This window comes from Xenopus laevis, chromosome 1L, assembly GCF_017654675.1.
Source record: "Xenopus laevis strain J_2021 chromosome 1L, Xenopus_laevis_v10.1, whole genome shotgun sequence".
NCBI lineage: Eukaryota > Metazoa > Chordata > Amphibia > Anura > Pipidae > Xenopus > Xenopus laevis.
The window spans coordinates 167,431,562-167,450,990 of record NC_054371.1 but is presented as its reverse complement, the minus strand read 5'-3'; the positions used below and the strand labels follow the sequence as shown (position 1 = coordinate 167,450,990).

The following is a 19,429-nucleotide window of genomic DNA, read 5'->3' as shown; positions in this document are numbered from 1 at the left end:
GCCACAGTAAATCAGAGGCCCAGTGATCCCTCCCATAGCCCACAGTAACAATTCAGAGGCACGTGAAACCCCCCCATGAGGCCACAGTAAATCAGAGGCACGCTAGTGAAACCCCACCATAGCCCCACAGTAAATCAGAGCACAGTGAAACCCCCCCTAGGCCACCAGTAAATCAGAGGCACAGTGAAACCCCCCCGCCATACCACAGTAAATCAGAGGCACAGTGAAACCCCCCATAGCCCATCAGTAAATCAAGAGGCACAGTGATCCCCCCCAATAAGCCACAGTAAGATCAGAGGCACAGTGGAAACCCCGCCCAGTAGCCCACGAAGTAAAATCAGAGGCACATTGATACCCCCCATATGGCCACAGTAAATCAGAGCAGCGAGTGAAACCCCCCCCCCATAGCCCACAGTAAATCAGACAGGCACGTGATCCCCCCATAGCCCAGTAAATCAGAGGCACAGTGAACCCCCACCCCCCCGCATAGCCGACAGTAAATCAGAGGCACAGTGATCCCCCATAAGGCCACAGTAAATCAGAGGCACAGTGAATACCCCCCAAGCAATCAGTAAAGTCAGTAGCAACAGTGAAACCCCCCCATAGCCACGTAAATCAGAGGCAAGTGATCCCCCCATAGCTCACAGAAAATCAGAGGCACATTGAACCCCCCATAGCCCACATAGATCAGAGGCACAGTGACCACCCCCATAGGCCACAGTAATCAGAAGGCACAGTGAACACCCCCATAGCCCACAGTAAATCAAGAGGCACAGTGAAACCCCCCATAGCTCAAGGTAAATCCTGAGGCACAGTGATACTCCCCAATAGCCACAGTTAATCAGAAGGCACAGTGAAACCCTCCCCCATAGGCCACAGTTAAATCAGAGGCACCGTGAACCCCCCCATAGGCCACAAGTAAACAGAGGCAGCAGTGATCCTCCACATAGCCCACAGTAAATCAGAGGCACAGTGATCCCCCCCATAGCCCACAGTAAATCAGAGCACAGTGATACCCCCCCATAGGCCACAGTAAATCAGAGGCACAGTGAACCCCCCCATAGGCCACAGTAAATCAGAGGGCACAGTGAAACCCCTCATAGCCCTCAGTAAATCAGAGGCACAGTGATATCCCCCCCATAGGCCACAGTAAATAAGAGGCACAGTGAAACCCCCCCATAGCCCACAGTAAATCAGAGCACAGTGAAACCCCCCATAGCCCACAGTAAATCAGAGGCACAGTGATCCCCCCCATAGGCCACAGTAAATCAGAGGCACAGTGAAACCCCCCATAGCCCACAGTAAATCAGAGGCACAGTGATACCCCCCCCAATTAGGCCACAGTAAATCAGAGGCACAGTGAAACCCCCCCCCCATAGCCACAGTAAATCAGAGGCACAGTGATCCCCCCATAGCCCACAGTAAATCAGAGGCACAGTGAAACCCCCCATAGGCCACAGTAAATCAGAGCAGCAGTGAAACCCCCCATAGCCCACAGTAATCAGAGGCACAGTGAAACCCCCCCCATAGGCCACAGTAAATCAGAGGCACAGTGAAACCCCCCCCCCCATAGCCCACAGTAAATCAGAGGCACAGTGAAACCCCCCATAGCCCACAGTAAATCAGAGGCACAGTGATCCCCCCCATAGGCCACAGTAAATCAGAGGCACAGTGAAACCCCCCATAGCCCACAGTAAATCAGAGGCACAGTGATACCCCCCCCATAGGCCACAGTAAATCAGAGGCACAGTGAAACCCCCCCCCCCCCCATAGCCCACAGTAAATCAGAGGCCACAGTGATCCCCCCATAGCCCACAGTAAATCAGAGGCACAGTGAAACCCCCCCATAGGCCACAGTAAATCAGAGGCACAGTGAAACCCCCCCCCCCATAGCCCACAGTAAATCAGAGGCACAGTGAACCCCCCCATAGCCCACAGTAAATCAGAGGCACAGTGAAACCCCCCCCATAGGCCACAGTAAATCAGAGGCACAGTGAAAACCCCCCCATAGGCCACAGTAAATCAGAGGCACAGTGAAACCCCCCCATAGGCCACAGTAAATCAGAGGCACAGTGAAACCCCCCATAGCCCACAGTAAATCAGAGGCACAGTGATCCCCCCCATAGGCCACAGTAAATCAGAGGCACAGTGAAACCCCCCATAGCCCACAGTAAATCAGAGGCCACAGTGATACCCCCCCATAGGCCACAGTAAATCAGAGGCACAGTGATACCCCCCATAGGCCACAGTAAATCAGAGGCACAGTGAAACCCCCCCCCCATAGCCCACAGTAAATCAGAGGCACAGTGATCCCCCCATAGCCCACAGTAAATCAGAGGCACAGTGAAACCCCCCCATAGGCCACAGTAAATCAGAGGCACAGTGAAACCCCCCCCCCCATAGCCCACAGTAAATCAGAGGCACAGTGAACCCCCCCATAGGCCACAGTAAATCAGAGGCACAGTAAATCAGAGGCACAGTGATACCCCCCATAGCCCACAGTAAATCAGAGGCACAGTGATACCCCCCCATAGGCCACAGTAAATCAGAGGCACAGTGATCCCCCCCCCCCATAGCCCACAGTAAATCAGAGGCACAGTGATACCCCCCATAGCCCTCAGTAAATCAGAGGCACAATGAAACCCCCCCATAGGCCACAGTAAATCAGAGGCACAGTGAAACCCCCCATAGCCCACAGTAAATCAGAGGCACAGTGATCCCCCCATAGCCCACAGTAAATCAGAGGCACAGTGAAACCCCCCCCCATAGCCCACAGTAAATCAGAGGCACAGTGATACCCCCCATAGCCCACAGTAAATCAGAGGCACAGTGATACCCCCCATAGGCCACAGTAAATCAGAGGCACAGTGATCCCCCCCCCCATAGCCCACAGTAAATCAGAGGCACAGTGATACCCCCCATAGCCCTCAGTAAATCAGAGGCACAGTGATACCCCCCATAGCCCTCAGTAAATCAGAGGCACAGTGAAACCCCCCATAGCCCACAGTAAATCAGAGGCACAGTGAAACCCCCCCATAGCCCACAGTAAATCAGAGGCACAGTGAACCCCCCCCATAGCCCACAGTAAATCAGAAGCACAATAACCCCCCCATAGCCCACAGTAAATCAGAGGCACAGTGATACCCCCATTAAATCAGAGGCACAGTGATACCCCCCCCATGAGGCACAGTGATACCCCCCCATAGCCCACAGTAAATCAGAGGCACAGAAAAAACCCCCCCATAGCCCACAGTAAATCAGAGGCACAGTGATACCCCCATAGCCCACAGTAAATCAGAGGCACAGTGATACCCCCCCATGAGGCACAGTGATACTCCCCCCATAGCCCACAGTAAATCAGAGGCACAGTAAAACCCCCCCATAGCCCACCGTAAATAAGAAGCACAGTAACCCCCCCCATAGCCCTCAGTAAATCAGAGGCACAGTGAACCCCCCCATAGCCCACAGTAAATCAGAGGCACAGTGAAACCCCCCCATAGGCCACAGTAAATCAGAGGCACAGTGAAACCCCCCATAGCCCTGAGTAAATCAGAGGCACAGTGAACCCCCCCCATAGCCCACAGTAAATCAGAGGCTCAGTGATACCCCCCATAGCCCACAGTAAATCAGAGGCACAGTGAAACCCCCCCATAGCCCACAGTAAATCAGAGGCACAGTGAAACCCCCCCATAGCCCACAGTAAATCAGAGGCACAGTGAAACCCCCCCATAGCCCACAGTAAATCAGAGGCACAGTGAAACCCCCCATAGCCCTCAGTAAATCCGAGGCACAGTGATACCCCCCAATAGCCCACAGTAAATCAGAGGCACAGTGAAACCCCCCATAGCCCACAGTAAATCAGAGGCACAGTGAAACCCCCCCCCATAGGCCACAGTAAATCAGAGGCACAGTGAAACCCCCCCCATAGTCCACAGTAAATCAGAGGCACAGTGAAACCCCCCATAGCCCACAGTAAATCAGAGGCACAGTGAACCCCCCCCCCATAGGCCACAGTAAATCAGAGGCACAGTGAAACCCCCCATAGCCCACAGTAAATCAGAGGCACAGTGAAACCCCCCCATAGCCCACAGTAAATCAGAGGCACAGTGAAACCCCCCCATAGCCCACAGTAAATCAGAGGCACAGTGAAACCCCCCATAGCCCACAGTAAATCAGAGGCACAGTGAAACCCCCATAGCGCACAGTAAATCAGAGGCACAGTGATACCCCCCCATAGGCCACAGTAAATCAGAGGCACAGTGAAACCCCCCCCCCATAGCCCACAGTAAATCAGAGGCACAGTGATCCCCCCATAGCCCACAGTAAATCAGAGGCACAGTGAAACCCCCCCATAGGCCACAGTAAATCAGAGGCACAGTGAAACCCCCCCCCCCATAGCCCACAGAAAATCAGAGGCACAGTGAACCCCCCCATAGCCCACAGTAAATCAGAGGCACAGTGAAACCCCCCCATAGGCCACAGTAAATCAGAGGCACAGTGAAACCCCCCATAGCCCTGAGTAAATCAGAGGCACAGTGAACCCCCCCCATAGCCCACAGTAAATCAGAGGCTCAGTGATACCCCCCATAGCCCACAGTAAATCAGAGGCACAGTGAAACCCCCCCATAGCCCACAGTAAATCAGAGGCACAGTGAAACCCCCCCATAGCCCACAGTAAATCAGAGGCACAGTGAAACCCCCCATAGCCCACAGTAAATCAGAGGCACAGTGAAACCCCCATAGCGCACAGTAAATCAGAGGCACAGTGATACCCCCCCTAGGCCACAGTAAATCAGAGGCACAGTGATACCCCCCCCCATAGGCCACAGTAAATCAGAGGCACAGTGAACCCCCCCATAGGCCACAGTAAATCAGAAGCACAGTGAAACCCCCCATAGCCCACAGTAAATCAGAGGCACAGTGAAACCCCCCACCATAGCCCACAGTAAATCAGAGGCACAGTGATCCCCCCATAGCCCACAGTAAATCAGAGGCACAGTGAAACCCCCCATAGCCCACAGTAAATCAGAGGCACAGTGATACCCCCCCATAGGCCACAGTAAATCAGAGGCACAGTGAACCCCCCCCCCATAGCCCACAGAAAATCAGAGGCACAGTGAACCCCCCCATAGCCCACAGTAAATCAGAGGCACAGTGAAACCCCCCCATAGGCCACAGTAAATCAGAGGCACAGTGAAACCCCCCATAGCCCACAGTAAATCCGAGGCACAGTGAAACCCCCCATAGCCCTCAGTAAATCCGAGGCACAGTGATACCCCCCAATAGCCCACAGTAAATCAGAGGCACAGTGAAACCCCCCCATAGCCCACAGTAAATCAGAGGCACAGTGAAACCCCCCCCCATAGGCCACAGTAAATCAGAGGCACAGTGAAACCCCCCCCATAGGCCACAGTAAATCAGAGGCACAGTGAAACCCCCCATAGCCCACAGTAAATCAGAGGCACAGTGAACCCCCCCATAGGCCACAGTAAATCAGAGGCACAGTGAACCCCCCCCCATAGGCCACAGTAAATCAGAGGCACAGTGAAACCCCCCATAGCCCACAGTAAATCAGAGGCACAGTGAAACCCCCCCATAGCCCACAGTAAATCAGAGGCACAGTGAAACCCCCCCATAGCCCACAGTAAATCAGAGGCACAGTGAAACCCCCCATAGCCCACAGTAAATCAGAGGCACAGTGAAACCCCCCATAGCCCACAGTAAATCAGAGGCACAGTGATACCCCCCCATAGGCCACAGTAAATCAGAGGCACAGTGATCCCCCCCCCCATAGCCCACAGTAAATCAGAGGCACAGTGATCCCCCCATAGCCCACAGTAAATCAGAGGCACAGTGATACCCCCCATAGCCCTCAGTAAATCAGAGGCACAGTGAAACCCCCCCATAGGCCACAGTAAATCAGAGGCACAGTGAAACCCCCCATAGCCCACAGTAAATCAGAGGCACAGTGAAACCCCCCATAGCCCACAGTAAATCAGAGGCACAGTGATACCCCCCCATAGGCCACAGTAAATCAGAGGCACAGTGAAACCCCCCCCCCATAGCCCACAGTAAATCAGAGGCACAGTGATCCCCCCATAGCCCACAGTAAATCAGAGGCACAGTGAAACCCCCCCATAGGCCACAGTAAATCAGAGGCACAGTGAAACCCCCCATAGCCCACAGTAAATCAGAGGCACAGTGAAACCCCCCCATAGCCCACAGTAAATCAGAGGCACAGTGAAACCCCCCCCCATAGCCCACAGTAAATCAGAGGCACAGTGACATACAAATAACCAGTGACTCAGTAACTGCCCCAAAATATAGATTAAAGTTTGCAGTCTGTTCTAAACCTACATTACAATTTGGTGGCCGTGGCCATTAAAACTTACAGGATCTGGGAAATTTCCTCTGTCTGCATTAGCGCTTCTGTATGCTTGAATTTACCGCTCAATAATGGGTAATGCGCAATGGAGCGGTCACATGGTATCATCACATGACCGTTCACGTCACGAAGGTCCCTTCCGAGGATAGGAACTAGCCGCTACCTTTGAAGAAGGCGCCTCATTTGCGCCGAATGTCACGTGACGGAGACGTTCACGTGTTCGTGACGTTCACCCACGACCTCTTATCAACTGGGAACTGGCAGCTGCCCTGTAGAAAGTAGCATGGCTGACTCGGGTTGCTGGAGGGTGAGTGAGCTTGTGCCTATTTAGTTGGTTTTATTGAAAAACTGGAGGTTCAATAGACCCGCAGCAATTAAGTGTTGGGGCTCATCCTACCGCACCTGAGATGGGGTCAATTTTATAGTAACGCTCCTGTGCAACAACAAGAGCAGCAGGTTGGGAAGCCTCATAGCAAATCATTTCACAGTTCCTACGTAAGACATTTCTTTATAAACTCCGTTATAAGTCCGTCAGTGTGCCGCTGAGTCCATTCCCCGAGAAGCTCAAAGGCTCCTTCCTGGGATTCTGCTACAGTGTTTCATGTGCTAAATGCATTCTGTGTCATATTAGTATTATGTGGCGGGACAAACAGAATACCGGAAGTTGTATTCAACCTTATTTTGTTATAAGTTCAGGAATCATTTTGCTGCATTTTTCCCCATTTCCTCAGTATGGATTTGCATGACTGCTTGCAATGGGAAGAGACATTGGAACGTCCGTTCCACAGGTTATGATAATACCACATCTGCCCCACTCATTGAGGCTATTTTGTGAATGCTGCATTTAAACGAATGAACTCAGCAAGAAGATGCAGAAAATATGCATTGTTTATAATTGGACTTTTTTTATCCAATTAGCCACCACGCGACTGTGACGATTACTGGTCTGAATGGAAACACTGCAAGAGTCTGAGAAACCGCTTTCATAATTATTACACCTATGGAAAAGCACCCGAGTGTCAAGAGTGGAAAAGAGACTACATGACCTGCAGAGACTGGGAGAAAACAAAGAGCAATAATCTCAAGGTACAGCAGACAAAGGGTAGAGATGGAGAAAATGTTGGGATTATGTGCAATGTGTGGAAAATAAAGATACACATTATAAATCGAGTGCTAGTCTTGAAATTATTTCTGTGTATATATATAGAGAGAGAGTGAGTGTGCTGAAGGTGTTAGCAATAGACCCGTACTGGCACGTAGTGATACGCCGCTCTACATACTTCTTTAGTTTACTGTACTGGCACGTCAGTGCGTCTATTGCACCTTCAGCACTAAAGACGTATGTGAGAGCGACGTGTCACTACGTGCCAGTACTAGTCTATTGCCAACACCTTCAGCACACAGGCAGCAGTATAGACCAAGTTGCAGATCATTTCACTAATGTGCCCAAATATTACTGCTACAGCTACACGATTCCTTGTTTATGATGTTAACGGTTCAAAGAATGTCGGGTTTAATGTTCGGGCCCCCACACATTTTCAGTAGCACTTAAAAATAATACATTTTCAATTCAAGTCAAACTTATTGTTCTCCTGCTGGGACCCACAGGTTAGATGTAGGTCAGAGTGGGGAAGAACATTCCTCCTCTGCTCCCGAAGATTCCCTGTCTTGGAACCAGAGGGAAAATATGGGTTGACTGCAGGTCCTACAATGGTAACATTTCGTGTGTTGGGGATGGGTGCTGGTTGAGACTTTTTCTGACCCGCACGTCAGTACTGGAATCCCCTTTTACTCTATAGCTACAGCACAATAAGTTCGACATCCATACTTGAAAGGTTTAATTTACCCTTACTTCAGTTATGTATCTACACATTTTGTAATTAAGAAAGGTTGTCATATGATATATAGATATGTATAGATATATATATATATATATATATATATATATAGATTCAAACTGTATTCAAACAGATTCCAGTCTCTCATTCAAACCACTGCCTGGTTGCTAGGGTAAATCAGATCCTAGCAACCATATAGCTGCTGATGGTCCAGAATGAAGAGATGCTAAATAATCCAAAAAGTACAAAAAAATTTGATTCCTAATCATCACAGAATATCACTTATCTACATGATACTAAAATTAGACTACCCCTTTAATGATTGGGCTAGGACATTCCTGCCTCTCAATTTTATGACTGGTTTTATAACTTGCAAATAAATGACTACAGACTGGACAGCACTGCTTTATAGATTTGCTGGTGACATTGCACTAAGACTGTTGATTCTTTCTGATACAGGAAGCTTTGCAACAGAGTGAAAAGACAAGGCTCGAAGGCAAGCAGAATAACTCTCCTGTATGGACATTGAGAAAAAATCCCCCACCAGACTGGTACCTACCGCTAGACCCTGGAAAACCTAGACAATAAAGAATCATGAATTATAATAAGTTCTTGTTTTTGTTATAGTTTAGCAGAAATCTCACAGTTTCAAGTGTCTCTTTTGCAATTAAAGGACTACTCAACGCCTTGCTTTTTATAAATACAGATATCACATAGTGATTTACAAAAGCTGGTTTTAAGTAATAAGAAAGCTCCTCTACTCTTCTTGGTGTTGTAATTGGTCAAGTGCTTATCTAAATCGAACAGTGACATACACCTGTATGGCTGCTCATGCACTGTCCATCCATTAAGCAGATTAGAGTACAGTACAGTCTGCATGCACTCTGCCACATTTACTTACCGAGGCAAGACGTTCTATTTTTTTTTAACTTGTCTTCTCTTATCTGATACACAATGTTACTCAAAGAGGAGAAGATACTGTTTAAAAAATAAGTCCTCAGATGTGCACCAAAAGTATTTTTGATCTAATATGTCTTTGCACTCACATGAATAGCACCTGGCTGTGAGAGGCATTTAGAAATTGATTGTATATGAAGTTGTGTTTTTGCAATGCACCATCAAATCCAACTCTATTTCATTTGATCTGTTTTAATAATGATCTCTTGAAATATATACATGACATGTATATAGACATGACAAAAGCCAACTGCTGTTAAGATGGCTATAGGTCTCAATCTATTTTTTCCATCTGTTCAAAACTGCAGGAAGTGAAAAGAGTAGTTATGGATGAAACTGACCAGTTTCACTTTGCTGAAAAGTCACCAAAATGCATTCAAGTCTATGGACGACAATGTTTTTTTTCACCCATTAGAGTCTATGGGGCAAATTCACTAAGCGCCGAACGCTAGCATTACTTCGCTAGCGTTAGGCATTTTCGTTACTGCGCAAATTCACTAACGAACGATGGCGTAGTTTCGCTAGTGTTACTTCGCACCCTTACGCCTGGCGAAGTTTCGCTAACGACGTAACTACGCAAATTCACTAACGCGCGCAGTGTACTGAACGCTACCTTTTACGCTAGACTTCCTTCGCCACCTCAGACCAGGCGAAGCGCAATAGAGTAGATAGGGATTGCTTAAAAAAAAAAAATTTTCCTAAGTCCCAAAAAACGCTGGCGTACATTTCCTGACTCATGGCAACTTACCTAGACAGTGGGCACATGTGTAGGGCAAAATAAAAATTTTATTTAATGTTTTGAAGCTTTTCTAGCCATTTGTAGTGCTGATACGTATTCCTCCATTGAAATTTGAATTTGGCGCCGTATGCAAATTAGCCTTCGCTAGCTTAACTTCGCTTTACTTAGCGAATCAACGCTAGCGCAACTTCGCAACCTTACGCTACCCCTGAGCGCAACTTCGGATTTTAGTGAATTTGCGAAGCGCTGGCGAAACTACGCCTGGCGAAGTTACGCCTGGCGCAACTACGAATCTTAGTGAATTTGCCCCTATGGGTGTTCACTGCAAAACTTGGTTGAAAATTTCACTCATCACTAGAAAAGAGAGTATGGCTCCTCTTCACCTCCCAATGCACCCGCTGACCTGGGGCAGTGGCAGATCAAATTTTCAAACTAGACAGATCATTTGTGATGTGACCGGTTTACAGGATAGTCTGCTGAAACCAAGCCTCAATGTGCTATACATGGCTGCCCAGTCAGAATGGCTGCAGAACAGCTAAACTGCCCAACCACAACTGGGCATGTATAGTCACCTTTAGTGTGCAGTGGGACACCACAATGGAACACATTTTAAATAAGAATTATTAGCAGTTCTTTACTAATGTGAACAAATTATTGCTTGGCAATTTGTATGGGTGCTATTCTCCAATATGCATTAAACTGTATGTGGCTAATTGCACTTATTCTCCCATGCTTTTCTTCAATTTAAAGTGGATGAGTTTAAGAAATTGTTATAACTTTATTTGTTGCTAGCAATATTCATATACTGACAGAGGATTGAAGGTGAATATTTTTTGAGGCAGCTCTTGAGTCTCTACCTAGTCAGTGTGCTCTCAAAAAGTTTATGCTTTCCTGCTGAGATAAGGCATTGCCTCTAATATGAATGCATGCAGTCCTTATGCAGTTTTATTGTGTGTACACTTTAGTGATATCATTGTACTTCCCATCAGGTGCATTATATTGAGGTATAGGAGGAGTGTTGCAGGGCCCCTGACTCTCTAATGCAGTGATCCCCAACCAGTAGCTCGTGAGCAACATGTTGCTCCCCAACCCCTTGGATGTTGCTCCCAGTGGCCTCAAAGCAGGAGCTTATTTTCCAATTCCAGGCTTGGAGGCAAGTTTTGGTTATATAAAACCAAGTGCACTGCCAAAGAGAGCCTCAATGTAGGTTAAAAATCCACATAGAGCTACCAAATGGCCAATCACAGCACTTATATGGCACCTCAAGAATATTTTTCATGCTAGTGTTGCTCCCCAACTCCTTTTACTTCTGAATGTTGCTCATGGGTTCAAAAGGTTGGGGATCCCTGCTCTAATGGAAGTAATCCTGGATCAGCGAGTATAGCTGCATTGTACAACTCCTCTGACTCGAGCCGCAGTTCTCGAAGAGCCTCTTCCTGAGCCTCCAGGAGTGATTCCAGTCCACGGTTTTCTTCTTCATGTTCTTTTTGCTTGCTTAATGCCCATGTCTTCATTAACAGTGCTCTTCTTTCCTGTTCTTTTGGTGTAATTTGAGGTGGGGTCCTCACTCTGTCAGATCAAAAGCAGCATATGTTTAATAAGATACAAAAAGCTCACATCTTATTTACAAGCAGTTCTGCAAGAGTGTAAAAATCTCTAATTGGATTGGCTGTAGTATTCACTCAGAAAACGGTGCGCAAATATGCAATTTGTGGACAAAAGTTTTTTTATGCACACACAGAATCTACTATTGGTTGGAACAACCCATCATTCTGTGGTACAGAAATGAGATACATTTTGCATACTTGGCCAATAAGAAATTAGAGGAACCACTGATTGTTCCATGTATGTAGTTGGGATCTGATTAGCAACTGCTCTAAATGTGCTTTAAAATCCAGCGGGTAAATATTATCTTATAGAATAGTAGAATAAGAAAAGGATCTTCTCACACTCAAAATGCTTTAGACCATGTACAGTATGTAGTAACAGATCAATTGCTCTGTCCATGGCCCATTGTAAACAAATCGGTCATAAACACAGTAATAATTATTCCACTCAAGTTGTGGCTCTGCAATACTTTGGTGATATACCGTATATACTCGCGTATAAGCCGAGTTTTTCAGCACCCAAAAAGTGCTGAAAAAATTGACCTCGGCTTATACGCGGGTACCTCTTCTAGATGAAATACGGTAGGAAGGCTGCCTCACCGGTAAATTTCAGGAGGCGCCACCCCCGAGTCCTCAGCCCGAGTCCCTGGAAGCCCCACAGCTCGAGCAGCAGCCGGACGCCCCCCTCGCGTTTCCCCGCAATTTACACCCGATCCCCGGCCGCCTCTGCCTTGTGCTCCCGGCCGCCTCACCTCTCTCTGCTCTGAGCCATATCTGCGCAGCTCTCTCCACTTCCGCCGGGAGCGTCTGTGTCTCTCCGTGGCTCTTCCCTCGTCTCCAGCTGCTGCCGCCGGGTCTCACCTTCCGGCCAATGGGGGAGGAGGAGCCGGAGAGTCGGGGAGAGCGACCTCAGCAGCCCCTGGCAGTCTGTGTCCGACACAAACAACTACCGGTATTAGAAACTTTCTCAGCTCTGCATTAACATACCGGTATGTTATCAGCCTTGTCATTATTGTGTGGGGAGTGTGTGTACGGTATATAGTGTATGATGGTGTGGGTAGAGAGTTTGTGTGTGTATATAGTATATGTGTGGGGAGTTTGTGTGTATAGTATGTGTGTGTGATTATTTTGTGGGAAGAGTGTGTGTGTAAAGTATATGTGTGTCTATGTGTGTATAATTGCTAGTGGAAAGTATATTTTGTCTCAGCTGAAAAATATCTGTAATATAAATCCACTGGGGGGGGGGGGACAAATTTTCAGTGATTTCGTTTGCGCTGTAGTGATTGTAGCATAAAGGGTCTTAGTTGTGTCTAGGCTTATACGTGAGTCAATACGTTTTCCCAGTTTTTGTTGGTAAAATGAGGTACCTCGGCTTATGCACGGGTCGGCTTATACACGAGTATATACGGTACTAATAGAATTTAGAATTTATTATACCAGTTCTGTAACAATGTATAATTTATATTAATATGTTTTACATTTGTAATGGCCCTTTCCCTTCCTGCTGTTTTGGTGTATAGCATGGAAATACCACATTACAAACAAAACATGATTCCGGAGGATTTTGGGAGTTTAGTTCAGAAATAGCTATAGACCAGGTTCATTATCTTTCTCATAAACATTAAAGAAGAAAAACAAAGCAAAAACAATGCATTAAATTTGTCCATAAAAAACTGGGAACAGTGAAATCAACGTGCAAATCACCCCCAGCTGTTATATATCATTAGATGCTGGCTGACAGACAATGCAAAGAGTTGTAGCACACAAACACTATTTGAATATATGTATAAAATTTAAAGTTTCAAGTCGTATATACATAGCACCTCTTACCTGGTTTCATCAAGAAACTTTGCAGGCTTTATGAAGTCCTCAATGGGGATGAGTTGAGGTGGGGTTTCGCTCCAGTTTCTTTAACTTTTTCTTCATACGTTCCCGTATTGCTTGTTCCCTTTTAGGATCCACTTTTTTCTTCTTCTTAGGCTCTGCTCTGGAACAAAGAGCACATATAAAGATATTTATGACATGGAAACAACAAAATACTTATTTATGCAGTTGTGCTTATGTTACAGTTACTGAGCTATTATGGTTTCTGAAAAATATATGTTCATTTTAAATTTGTTGCCACATAAAGTTGGGACAGGGCCATATTTGCCACTGTGGTGCATCACCTCTTCTGTGAAAAAGAAATATTGTCTCACTCTTGCCTGATATAGGATTTTAGCTGCTCAGCAGTTTGGGGGTCTCCTTTGTTGTATGTGATTTCATTGTGTGCCAAATGTTTTCAGTAGGTGACAGGTCTGGACTGCAGACAGGCAAACAGATTGTTTTTTTCATTATTATGGAATGATGTTATTATAATATGTACATAATGCACATTGTCCTGCTTAAATAAGCAGGGGTTTTCTGCAGTCCTTAGAAGATTTGTGGATGACCCGGGTGCTGCCTTCACTGATCGCAGTATTAGGGAAACTAATCATGCTGAAGAATAATACAGGCATGATGAAAAACCCTTTCAAGTGCGGCAGTAACTGGCTTCCGGTTTTAGAAGTAGTGGTGCTAGCAGAACTGGAGTGCGCACATACGATGTAGCAGAGGGCATGTCGCCATATTGCACTATTTGTGAAGTTACTGCACAACCTGAAGCAGAGTTTTAGTAAGGTCATTTTTAATAAAAGCATTAAAATATTTAACTTGCAGGGTGGAGGTGTTACTGAAGGGGGGTTTTTTTTTTTTTTTACTTAAATTTTTTTTTAGTGTTACAGTTCCTTTAATGGTGCCTTCCAAGATGTGCAAGTTACCAAAGCCATTTGCACCCCAATACCATCACATATGCTGTCTTTTCCTCTCTGGATTATATTTTTAGAAAACAACTACATTTGTTTCAACATTTAATGTTTGCAATTATATGTGGGGTTTGAATGTGCATTTTACACAGTGTTTCACCTTCTGCTTCTGATATCAGTTGCAGGCTATTACACCAAGTCAATCATGCATCGGGGGCATATTTGGAGAACTTTTATGTCACAGAGCTGTTATAACTGGGTGTTGGTGCAGACACACTGTTACATGATAAATGCCAAAAATAAGTTAATTAATGGCTTCATTTGCCCTTTAATTTGATTTTAACAATAAATTATTTCACTGAAAAAGAACTACAACAATAATTAGTTTCATTGTGCTATGATATGTGTCCTATGTAACCTTGTGTGGCCAATACAAGTATACAATTGAGCTGCTCCATTAAAGAGAAGAATTACAGACATCCAACCCCAGTGTTTTGGCTTTATTATAAGGCAAGTCAAACCCAAAATAATAATGTTCCTAATAAAAGAAAACATAACTCTAAGCAACTTTCCAATATACATTTATTACAAATTTGCAGGGCTTTTAAAGTTATTTGTAAAAACAATTGAAATTGAAAGCAGTATTGGCTTAACTTCCAGTTGTTACTTTTTAAACAATGTTGCAACAGTCTTGGTTTCCCAGCAAAGACAGGTCTGTTAATCAGCTGCCTTGTCTTACATTGTATCAACAGTCTAAAGCTGTCCATAGATGCAAAGATCTGATCGTACGAACCGTGGACAGTCCTGACATTTTTCATCCGGCGGAGATCAGTTGTTTGGTTGATCGGACAGGTTAAAAAATTTCTGTCGGCTGCCGATAATATCTTTGCGTGTATTGCCGATCGTACGATTTTCAGTGGGAGACTGTCACTAGCTTTTGTCTGATATAACTTTCGTACGATTGCTGTCAGGGGCAGAACATCGGCTGATCTGTTCTTTTGTACTTTATTTAATCGGAATGGTTAGTGGCAGGTCGGGAGATGGGGAAGTCCAATCGTACGATGATTCGTACGATCGGATCTTTGCGTCTGTGGCCAGCTTTAGACATCAGGGCAGAGAATAGAAAGGGACAGACAAACACTGCTTTCAACAGCAATACATATACAAATAATTTAAACACCATAGAAAATGTTTAATGAATGTATATTGCATTATTGCTTAGAATAATGTTTTATTAGGCAAATTTTTATTTTCTGGTTGACTTGCCCTTTAAATAAAGATACACCCTTAATTTTTGGGGATTTTTTTTTACATTTTACCATTACCCACACTTTAGGCAGAGACGCACAGTCAGATTCGGGGAGATTGCCCTTCCGCCAGCTAGAATGTAAATTGCCGGCGGGATGGCACTCTGTGCACTTATTTTTCCGAAGTTGCCTCACAAGGAAAATTTTGGTGGCTTTGGAAAACTAAGTGCTCCGAGTGCCATCCCGCTGGCGATTTACATTCTAGGATTGTGTTACCCATAAAGTAAACAGTAGAAAATGCAAATTAAATGGTGTTCACTGCTGTTAAATCAGAGGTGTCACTATAATATAGACACACTCTCAAGAAAACATGTTTACCTCATAGGCATGGATAAGCGTAGGGTCAGCAGAGATGTTTGCCAGTGACTCTCTCGTCTCCATATCCATGGGGGACTGTAAAAAAAAAAAAAAACCAGAAGAAATGTTTGTGCTGATAATGAATGTTGTGTTACAAGTACATGTACCTTCAACTTTAGCAAAAAAATCGATTTTAGAACATACATAAAAATACAGTACTAAAAATGACCTGATATACTGAATATTCATTTGCACCAACTTTGTAATTAGATGTTGGGAGGGGCCCTATATTATCTATAAGACGGATGTTTAGCCCCATCTACTGTACAGAGTTGTAGAATATGGTGGTGCTTTATAGATACATAATAATACCCTGGTAGATTCTCCCGATGGAAGGCCCCATTTTGTCAGCTTTCAGGCAGTGCACCATTGTTTACACACAAGTAACCATGACAGCATCTTAAAGTAGTGATCTGACATAACTATCCATGCCTTTATTTTTTCCCCCACCACCTGGGTGGAAAATATTCTGTAATGTGCTCTGCACATACTGAAAAATAACACAACATATTAAATCTGATCGGTAAACTACATGACAAATGCACATCTGTCAGAAGGAAATGGTGTGTTTTGTTCTGACAAGATTAATAACTGTTTCTCATAGAAATACACTGACTGTATACACATGAGAACATGAAATTGTTTGATTTTGATGAGCTTTACACTAAAGCATCCCACAAAATGGTGTACTGGTGCATGCAGTTTGTGGGACAAATAAAAGTGTGACTACATTTTCCTTTGTAGTTCCACTCTTAAACTGGCCATTTGTGTGTGTGTGCCTGCTTCACCTTTCAGTTAACTTTTAGTATGTTGTAGAATCACCAATCCTAAGCAACTTCTCAATTGGTCTTCATTGTTTGTTTTTTATCATTTTTGAATTATTTGTCCTTTTCCTCTAACTCTTTGCAGCTTTCAAATGGGGGTAACTGACCCCATCTAAAAACAAATGCTCTGTAAGGCTACAATTTTATTGTTATTGCTACGTTTTATTACTCATCATCTATTTGGACTCCTATTCTAGTCTCTTATTCAAATCAATGCATGGTTGTTATGGTAATTTGGACCCAAACAACCAGATGAAATTGCAAACAGGAGAGCTGCTAAATAAAAAGCTAAATAACTCAAAAACAATAAAAAATGAAAACCAATTGCAAACAGTCTCGGAATATCATTCTTTACATCACTGAAAGTTAACTCATAGGTGAACAGCCACTTTAAGATAGAGCCTGTGTCTTATTTACCTCTGCAAGGTCCAATGGTATTATCTACCCATTGGTAAGAATACATTGACCAATTGAAGTGGCCATCTCCTGAGGGTCCCAATTATAATTAGATAGTTAGCCAGGGAGCAAACCATGGGATCAGCCTGATCAGAGATTGTAAGCTCTTTTGGGCAGGGCCTCCTGCATTGGGATATTGGTTGCTTTGTTTGTATGTTCAACTTATTATTGTTCAGCACTGCTGAATATTGAAATTATTAATTGAAATAATTTTCCAAGAGCAACCTTCCCAAACTAATATACCTCTATGTGTTACTCTGAACACAACACAGAGTTCAAATGTTAAATGGACCGCTATGAATAACGTTATGTGCAGATTGTTGGCTTTGTGTGACCCACAGCAGCCCATACACCCCCATGTTATCTGGGGATGATGGACACAGTACAGCTGACGGTGTAAGGGATTTGTCAGGCCTCTATTAACCAACAGTGAGTTCTACATGATGCTCTACAAGTCTCTTGCGAGGGCAAGTCTCCTCGGGATAAAATGTGGCATTTCAGAGCTATGGTTAAATAAACCAACCAATGTATGAGCTGCTCAGCCGTGTAACACTCACCAGCTCCTGCTGCCTTGTCTGCACACCTGCAACAGTGAGCCACACGCGGCAGAGTTCATGTCCAATTGATAAATGTTAAGGTTATAAAAATCGCTATGGGGCTTCCGTAACCTCAAGGTAGCTGCTAAAGCCCTCAAACACACTGCGTCTGTACAAAAGCGGCCCGAGCGGAAACGAGCAAGAGCTGAACAGGTTCCATCTTATTCAACGTGCGGAGACGACACTTCGGTTCTGCTGTTGCTACTGTGCGCTGGGAGATGTGTCCGAGGGGTGTTGTTGAGCCGCAGACTGAATATTACTTGTGAAGCAAAAACCGAAAAGACATGAATAAAAAATCTAGTATCCTGGATGCCCTGCCTAAAAAATAATTCAGTGTCCATCTCTGCCTCCGCATTCTGGGTGTACTTTGCGTCAATGGCTTGTGAAAAGGATAAGAAACATTGTGACACGTAACTTTTGCTTTCAGGCAGAAAAATACAGCAGTCGCTTTTACATAAACTATAAAATGTGCTACATTTATTCAGAAATTGTGCAACTATAACAAAGAGCTGTTATTAAATGATCCATAATTTATGTATTACTTTATCTCTCAGCTGTTTTTGCAGGATTCAGATTTATTCAAAATCCTTAGCGTTTGACCGAGTCAAACCTGAATCCAGGCCCGGACTGGCAATCTGTGGGTTCTGGCAAATGCCAGAGGGGCTGCAGTGAGGCCCCATAGACAGTCACTATTTAGTGGGCTGGTGGAGGACTGTTTGGGCCTCTGTGTACTAATGTCAGGGCCTATTTTGACTCCCAGTCCAGACTAACCCATAAGTCTATATCCTATATATTGAATAAATATTGTTTTCTCTATTCTAGGGTTATTCTCGTTTTCTCCTATAGCCTGTTGGCTATAGGAGAAAACGAGAATAACCCTAGAATAGGTTTTAAACATGACTTTTTATCATCCATGCAGTACAAAAGCAAAACACTAAAAATATGATTAAACGGGAACTAAAGTCTAAAATAGGATAATGCTAGAAATGCTGTATTTTGTATACTTATTAAACATAAACATGAACTTACTGCATCAGAAGCCTAATTAAACAAATGATTTATGTTTTCAAAGTTGGCCACAGGGGGTCATCATCTAATAACTTTGTTAAACATCTTTGCAAGACTACAGACATGCTCAGTGTGGTCTGGGCTTCAGTTGGGAGGCTAAGCTTAGGAATTGTCATATATTATCAAAACAGCATAATAACTGCCACAGAAGCTGATACAGCAGCAAGACTAATTAATCAGAATATGCAGACTGCACTGGGTCTGCAGATACAAATCTCTACACAGTCGCCAGCTGCTCTACAAGGAAACAAACAAATCTGCTCGAGTTCTGGGAAGTAAGGTGTGGGGGGGGGCTTCCCCCTGCCGTTTGAAAGTATGATCCTTTCAGCTAGGGACCGTCTGATGTTTCCTATCCTCAACAGTAAGCGCATGTAAAGAGAAGGGGGGATTTCACTGCATACAGTAAGGTTTCTTATAAAAGAAGTGGTAGACATGTTTTAATTAAAGTATATTGGAGATAGATTTCTTTTTCATTAAAGAAAGTTAGAATGGGATTTTATTTTTTTTCATTT

At 44.7% G+C, this 19,429-nt stretch overlaps 1 protein-coding gene, 1 long non-coding RNA gene and 1 pseudogene across 2 annotated transcripts in view; 1 reads left to right on the top strand and 2 right to left on the bottom strand.

Annotated features, from left to right (window-relative positions):
* Positions 1–6,535, bottom strand: part of LOC121394912 — a 12,290-nt gene extending 5,755 nt beyond the window's left edge. The window contains exon 1 of the long non-coding RNA XR_005962088.1: positions 6,393–6,535. This is a non-coding gene — a long non-coding RNA (uncharacterized LOC121394912). The remainder of the gene's footprint in view (positions 1–6,392) is intronic.
* Positions 6,536–6,644: 109 nt separating this feature from the next.
* On the top strand, positions 6,645–10,637 carry c22orf39.L (chromosome 22 open reading frame 39 L homeolog). Its single transcript, NM_001097796.1, is given in 3 exon segments — positions 6,645–6,692; positions 7,304–7,471; positions 8,683–10,637. Coding segments are annotated over 3 exon segments (321 nt in total). The 5' UTR covers positions 6,645–6,668; the 3' UTR covers positions 8,812–10,637.
* A 40-nt stretch (positions 10,638–10,677) lies between these two features.
* On the bottom strand, positions 10,678–16,013 carry LOC108705549 (annotated as a pseudogene).
* Positions 16,014–19,429: the final 3,416 nt, after the last annotated feature.